Source organism: Phyllobates terribilis, unplaced genomic scaffold, assembly GCF_046119375.1.
Source record: "Phyllobates terribilis strain yellow unplaced genomic scaffold, ASM4611937v1 Scaffold_3__8_contigs__length_932513732, whole genome shotgun sequence".
In the NCBI taxonomy this organism is placed as follows: Eukaryota; Metazoa; Chordata; class Amphibia; order Anura; family Dendrobatidae; genus Phyllobates; species Phyllobates terribilis.
The window spans coordinates 65,643,682-65,651,468 of NW_027362763.1; the positions used below are offsets into that span (position 1 = coordinate 65,643,682).

Sequence of the window (7,787 nt, forward strand, 5' to 3'; positions counted from 1 at the left end):
ATTGGTTTATGCCGGTAGTATGACTGTAGGTGATTGGCAATTGATATACTCAAAACAATATAAAATGCTAAGTAGAAATAAACGAGATTAGATATTCTCTGAATCCTCCCATACAGAGCACTGCCTCCGTTTACAACGGAAAATAATATGGTACACCATTAGCATTAACATTTTATCTACTCTACAGTATGTTTTGTAGAAAAACAGTATTAAAGGGAATCTGTCGCCACATTTGACCTTAAATGATTAATATGGGCATGCACATTATAGACTGCTGAAAAAAATCATCCCTGTATGCCTCATATCAGATTCTTTGTTGTTGAGAAATCATCTTTTATCACTTTATATAAATGACCTCTTCCAGGCTCTGGGGAGGATGTTGCCTGGTAGATAACTCTGCCTCCAGAGATTATTTTACATGTGGGGCGTTACAAATGTGTAGTGTAATAGGCACTCTTTGCTCTCCTGATCATACTGCAGAGCAGTGTGTGATTATAACTGACACATCTTCAGGTTCCTCTCAGCTCCAGCTTCCTTCTCACAGGCAGACAGGGCTGTAATATTGTTACAGTATAGAAGAACTGAGAGAGAAGCAGAAAATGTGTTTGCAAGAAGACAAATTTAATTTCTCCTGTTCTGTGTTAGTTACTTGTCTCAGGCTGGTAACTCCTCCTTCATGTAAAATAAGCTCTGGAGGCAGAGGTATCTTCCAGACAACATCCTCCCCATAGGCTGGAAGAGGTAATTTATATAATGTGATAAAAGATGATTTCTCAACAATGCAGCTGATATGAGGCATACGGGGAGGACTTTTTTCAGCAGTCTATAACTCGTAAGCCCATATTAATAGTTTAGATAAGTCAAATGTGATAACAGATTCCCTTTAATAAATTTTTCCACCAATCTTTTACTAAATGAAAAAATTAATAAAAAAACAACTAATATTACCACCATACAGTGATCATATATTGTAAAGGTACCTGTTCCGCAGACTGCCTAAGAGGTTACATTTGATATAAGACCAATTAATTACATGTGATGTCCATTCTGGGTCAAAGGTTTGTTTTCCAAATCTCTCACATAACACAACCATAGGGTTAATTAATAAAAGTTTGGGTGCCTAAATGACTACAGAAAGCAGAGAACCGATGTTCTACCTGTCCTCTGTGCCAGCTCTTTGTTTAACAATAGGCTCAGAGAATGGCTCTAACCTGGCCGAATCCCATTTGCCGCCCCCTAAGACACACCCCAGATTGCCACCTGAGACAAGATGCTCATATCGCCTCATTGCAGAAGTGGGATTGGTGTAGGAATCACAATGTTTGTAAAGATGGATAATTCACCAGCACTAAAAGTTTAGAAATACTAAATGTTTGTTTTTAGCTAAGACTTGAGGACATTAAAGAAGTTGTCCACTACTAAGAAAAGTTTAAAAATGGGTCTATAGTTGTGGTAAAAAAAAAAAAAAAAACATATTCACCTACAATACCCCTGACATACCTCCATACTGCTGACAAAGTTAGCTGCTTTGCTGGTCTCCCGGAGCATTAGTAGCAGAATGGGCCTTTTGCTTTTTTTTAAGGATTTTTTTAGCATTGGACATTCCCTTTAAGAGTAATTTTTACTTTTTTAACAGAAAAAGTTCAAAATGAAATTGAAAAGGTTATTGGTTCGGCTGAACCTCAGATGGTGCACCGCAAACACATGCCATACACAGACGCTGTAATCCACGAGATTCAAAGATTCGCTAATATTGCACCAACCAATATGCCACATCAGACGACTCAAGATATCACCCTTAAGGGCTTCTTCTTGCCAAAAGTAAGTGTTTCGATTCAAGTCTTTGTTTCTTTGTGCCCCAAACATTGAAATATTCTGGTAAATTAGATAAATTAATGCAGGTATCTACCCAATTAGCAGAGAGAATTTGAGGTACACCTTCCAAAGCCATCAAGGATCCACTGCAAAGTTCTGGAGGTCTGCTCTCCAAAAGGGGTTTCTGCTCTGTTAGGAGACAAGAAGACTCCTGCCGTAACTGTAACTGGTTACAGAGGTCAGATGAATAGAAGAGAAAATGTTTTGCTGGTAATGCGCTCTTCTAAAAATTAGACTGCTACAGCCAATCATAGGTGGCAGCCGTCACAAAGTCCTGCCCTTATAAGACCCCTATTGACCAGTTGTAATCTTCAGGGAAACCTGATAGTAAATGTTTTGTTTGCCTACAGGGCAACTGCAGGGAATATAAACATTAGCTAGTGTTTATTTAAGTCAGTAGTTTGGCAATGTAGTATAGGGCTGGAAAGGTCCTACACAGTGAGACATGCTCATTGTCATCGCTTTCCAGTATAGGCAAGAGATAAGGATCCTAAATAGGGAGTCCATTCTTTGAATTCAAAACTCAGTCATTCTAAAGTTTTTACTAAGCTCCTTTAAAAAAATATATGGACACAATACTGGCAAAACAGTACCCCTAACCCATCCTTACCTCTACAGTACAGACCAAAAGTTTGGACACACCTTCTCATTTAATGATTTTTCTGTATTTTCATGACTATGAAAATTGTACATTCACACTGAAGGCATCAAAACTATGAATTAACACATGTGGAATTATATACTTAACAAAAAAAAGTGTGAAACAACTTAAAATATGTCTTATATTCTAGCTTCTTCAAAGTAGCCACCTTTTGCTTTGATTACTGCTTTGCACACTCTTGGCATTTTCTTGATGACCTTCAAGAGGTAGTCACCGGAAATGGTTTTCACTTCACAGGTGTGCCCTGTCAGGTTTAATAAGTGGGATTTCTTGCCTTATAAATGGGGTTGGGACCATCAGTTGTGTTGTGCAGAAGTCTGATGGATACACTGCTGATAGTCCTACTGAATAGACTGTTAGAATTTGTATTATGGCAAGAAAAAAAGCAGCTAAGTAAAGAAAAACGAGTGGCCATCATTACTTTAAGAAGTGAAGGTCAATCAGTGCGAAAAATTGGGAAAACTTGGAAAGTGTCCCCAAGTGCAGTTGCAAAAACCATCAAGCACTACAGAGAAACTGGCTCACATGAGGACCGCCCCAGGAAAGGAAGACCAAGAGTCACCTCTGCATCTGAGGATAAGTTTATCCGAGTCACCAGCCTCAGAAATAGCAGGTTAACAGCAGCTCAGATTAGAGACCAGGTCAATGCCACACAGAGTTCTAGCTGCAGACACATCTCTTCAACAACTGTTAAGAGGAGACTTTGTGCAGCAGGCCTTCATGGTAAAATAGCTGCTAGGAAACCACTGCTTAGGACAGGCAACAAGCAGAAGAGACTTGTGTGGGCTAAAGAACACAAGGAATGGACATTAGACCAGTGCAAATCTGTGCTTTGGTCTGATGAGTCCAAATTTGAGATCTTTGGTTCCAACCACCATGTCTTTGTGCGGCGCACAAAAGGTGAACGGATGGACTCTACATGCCTGGTTCCCACCGTGAAGCATGGAGGAGGAGGTGTGATAGTGTGGGGGTGCTTTGCTGGTGACACTGTTGGGGATTTATTCAAAATTGAAGGCTTACTGAACCAGCATGGCTACCACAGCATCTTGCAGCTCCATCCGGTTTGCGTTTAGTTGGACCATCGTTTATTTTTCAACAGGACAATGACCCCAAACACACCTCCAGGCTGTGTAAGGGCTATTTGACCAAGTAGGAGAGTGATGGGGTGCTACGCCAGATGACCTGGCCTCCACAGTCACCAGACCTAAACCCAATCGAGATGGTTTGGGGTGAGCTGGACCGCAGAGTGAAGGCAAAAGGGCCAACAAGTGCTAATCATCTCTGGGAACTCCTTCATGATTGTTGGAAGACCATTTCCGGTGACTACCTCTTGAAGCTCATCAAGAGAATGCCAAGAGTGTGCAAAGCAGTCATCAAAGCAAAAGGTGGCTACTTTGAAGAACCTAGAATATAAGACATATTTTCAGTTGTTTCACACTTTTTTGTTAACTATATAATTCCACATGTGTTAATTCATAGTTTTGATGCCTTCAGTGTGAATGTACAATTTTCATAGTCATGAAAATACAGAAAAATCTTTAAATGAGTAGGTGTGTAAAAACTTTTGGTCTGTACTGTATATGTCCCTGAAACTGTCTTTTTTTGTGCCAGGTTATCCTGTAAGTCAATGACTGACATCTGAAAAAGCCTTTGAACATGAGAAGGGTAATCAGTCAAACCTACGAATGGTATTAGTTTTCATGCTGCACATAACACATCTGCATCTCTGGCTGCTATGGGCATAAAAGGGAACAAACTTATGGTGTGGCACCCATGCTCCCCTGACCTCAACCCCATTGAGAACATCTGGAGCATCATCAAAAGGAGTGTCTATGATGGCGGGAGGCAGTTTACATCTAAGCAACAGCTCTGGGAGGGTATTCTGTCCTCATGCAAAACAATTGAAGCAGAAACCATCCAAAACCTGACAAATTCAATGGACGAGAGAGTTCAGAAGCTCCTTTCGAACAAGGGGTCCTATGTGCAAATGTAACATCACCTAGAATAAAGTTTTGAGTTGAAAACTGTTTGATTTCAGTTTGTAATAACCTGCTAATGCTTATAATTTCAAAAATGACCATTTTTTTGTTCTTTATTAAAGTGAAAAGGTTGAAAACTCTGCTGTGCATAATAATTTGGAACATGCATTTTGAGTGCAGTTTGAGTTTTTCACTTTTTTAAAAATATACTGTTATCATAGGCAGCTTGTACAAAAACCTTTCAATTGTACTCTAATAGTTATTTGACTGGAAAATTACAATGACTGCAATTCATATAGGTAATTTGGGAAAATCTGAGAAAATATTATTTGCATAATAATTTGGAACACAGTGTATAGGGCTGTTCACATATCCGGGATTATATGCAGACCGAGTGGTCCATGAAAAGTCAGGGAGTCATGTCTAATATTGATCCGAGTGTCGGATTAATCCCGGCAATAAAAGTCTATAGGTCCATGGTAAAATTGGACAGCACTTGTATGCCATCCGTTTGCTGTCCATTTTTACTGATTGATAGGAGAAAGTGGGTACATTTTTTTTCTTATCAGTGAAAATCACTGATGAAACGCGGACTGTTTTCCATGTATCAAAAAAACTGATGTCTGAATGAGGCCTGCCAACCTTCCTTAGACGCCCACCAAAAGTTCACAACAGGGTTCAAGGTGGCGACGATGATGAGTAATAATGTCGGCCCTGACCATGTGCCCATATAATGCCCAGATATTATTGATTGGAGTTTTGACGTAAAAGCTCCTTATTTTTTGGGTGGAACTCAGCAAGGAGACTCATTCATGAATCTTTTCAGGGGTCTTTCATCATTCCATCACTGACATCTGTCCTACGAGACGATAAGTACTTCAAGAAACCTTACGACTTTTACCCTCAACATTTTCTGGATACTGATGGAAATTTTGTCAAAAACGAAGCCTTCTTACCATTTTCTGCTGGTAAGTATCCTCAGACGTAAAGTTTGTGGACTTTTTATGAAAGCAAGAACTGCACTCCTGATATATGAGGTGCACGAATAGGGTCCCAATCATTATAATACAACAATTTTATGGAATCCGACACTCATTTAAAGATTTTTATTGAGATCAAAAGGATTGTGTATAGTTAGTATATTCTATACACAATTCTTTTGATCTCAATAAAAATCTTTAAATGAGTGCCGGATTCCATAAAGTTGTTGTAAATTTAGTGGACACCTTAACCACTTGAGGATTTTGAAATTATATCTCATGATATACTAAAATTGTTACATCATCTGTCTGCTCTTTTTTGCAGGGAAGAGAAGCTGTGCTGGAGAGAATATGGGTAAAATGGAACTTTTCCTCTTCTTTACAAAGCTGCTACAGAACTTCACATTCACGGCTCCTCCAGGGGCAAAGCTGGATCTCAATGGTGCTGTTGGCTTCACCTTACGCCCACAGGAACATGACATCTGTGCAGTTCCTCGTTATTAATTCACAGCTTGGAATTTTTTTAATCCATTAAGTTGCAGCAAAATGCTTGAAAAGTCACAATATTTTTGCACTATGCAAACCTTTTTCACTTCAGTTTTGAACATCTCCTCCAAGATGGGCAGAGCTGGGACAGGACGGGGGTACAGCTTGAGTAAGATTTGTGGCGAATCGCATGGAAGCACATGCACCTCTTAAATAATTTGGTGCCTCTTACTCCAGCACGCCACCTTATCAAGACCAATGCCGGTATTGATGAATCTGGGCTTTGTGGTCTGGTTTTCACGTATGCAGCATATATTTTAGGATGGCTTAGGTTGAATGATTAAATCCCTGGCGGTCTAGGGTAGCTTAGCAATTAATATGTAGTTAATAGTGATGAGCGAATTGATTTGCGGTGAATCAAATTTGACTCTAATTTTACAAACATTTTAGATTCAGCCAAATTTGAATTTATCTGTAATTTGCAATCCACCAAACCAACAGCCAGAAACTTTGCTAAATTTACTCTTGAAAACCCAAGAGCATTCAATTTGCATTGGATAAATTTGAGTGAGTGTGACAAATTCTTTTTGTTTTATTTGGTGGCCAAGAGTGTAACTATAGTGAGAGCAGGGGTTTTAATTGCAGCTGGCCCTGGACACCGAAGGACCCAAACTGTCATTTTGCCTTATATCGGAAGACCAGTACTATTAAATGGGGTGTCCACTACTCAGTCAACTCTTTATAAATCAGTATGTTTCTCCCAAGTAAAATAGTAACACCTTCAGTACCGGCGCCATTCCAGTGGTGTCTGCACTGGCTCTCTCTGGGATCGTGTGATCTAACAATGTAACTGACAACTGAGGCTGCTCTCTCACTCCCTCCGGATGACTGATTTGTCTGAAGGTGGGGACAGTGAAGCAGCCACTGATTGGCCACAAGGATCGCATGACATAACAATGTCATGCGATCCCTGGGAGAGCCACTGCCAAGACTGCCGGAATGGCTGAAATGGAGCCGGCACCGGAGATGAGTATAAGTGTTATTATTTTATAGGGGGTGAGCATAGTGATTAAGAAGGGGTTATCAGAGTGCTGGACAACTGTATAAAGACCAATGATAGTTGAGAGCCATGTTGGCAAATTTGCATTGAGGCCTACGAACGTCAGTGTATTCCTTGTGGTGGTCTATGACAGTAAGTCTGTCGGTAGGTCCCCTTTAAGACCGTGCTGTAATAAGATTTCTAATGAGATACATACAATATGCATCAAATGTTTTAATAAAATTCTTGGCTTGCAGTGGAGTGACTGGTATTTCATTGCAATTTATATTTCGACTCCTTTAAAGGACAAGATTTTGATATGGAAGGAAACAAATGTGGGGCTTGAAGTTTATTGCCAAAATGAATAAAAAGGAAGTGGCCCTTTTTAGATTTAATCTATTGATCAGGGACAAATTGCATCCAAGACATTTTTCAGATCAGTCAACGCAACTGGTTGCTGTTGAAAAAGTCCCAAAGTCAAAAATGAGGGTAAAAAGATATTATTGAAAAGAAATAGATTTTTTAATATCATTTAGAAATAGGCGACGCAAAAGAGAAAAACAATGTCCAAGACCATTAATAGAAAAAGGAAAAACAGAGGAAGTGGTAAGAAAAAATACTTGCTATGATAATTAAAGTAGACGAGGGGATACATTTAACTTGTCATTTGTAACTAATAATAAAGGAGATCTTGAAAAATCATCCTTATAAGTCTCATTTTAACCAACTGGCCATTTACCACAGAACCTCTCTGAGTATTTTTTTTT

At 39.4% G+C, this 7,787-nt stretch overlaps 1 protein-coding gene across 3 annotated transcripts in view; it reads left to right on the forward strand.

Moving 5' to 3' along the window:
• Positions 1–7,787, forward strand: part of LOC141258809 (cytochrome P450 2K1-like) — a 157,858-nt gene extending 150,071 nt beyond the window's left edge. For all 3 annotated transcript variants that reach the window (XM_073673954.1, XM_073673953.1, XM_073673955.1), the window contains exons 8-10: positions 1,637–1,821; positions 5,342–5,483; positions 5,821–7,787. In XM_073673954.1, the coding sequence (XP_073530055.1) occupies positions 1,637–1,821; positions 5,342–5,483; positions 5,821–5,999 (506 nt within the window). In that variant the 3' untranslated portion in view covers positions 6,000–7,787. The remainder of the gene's footprint in view (positions 1–1,636; positions 1,822–5,341; positions 5,484–5,820) is intronic.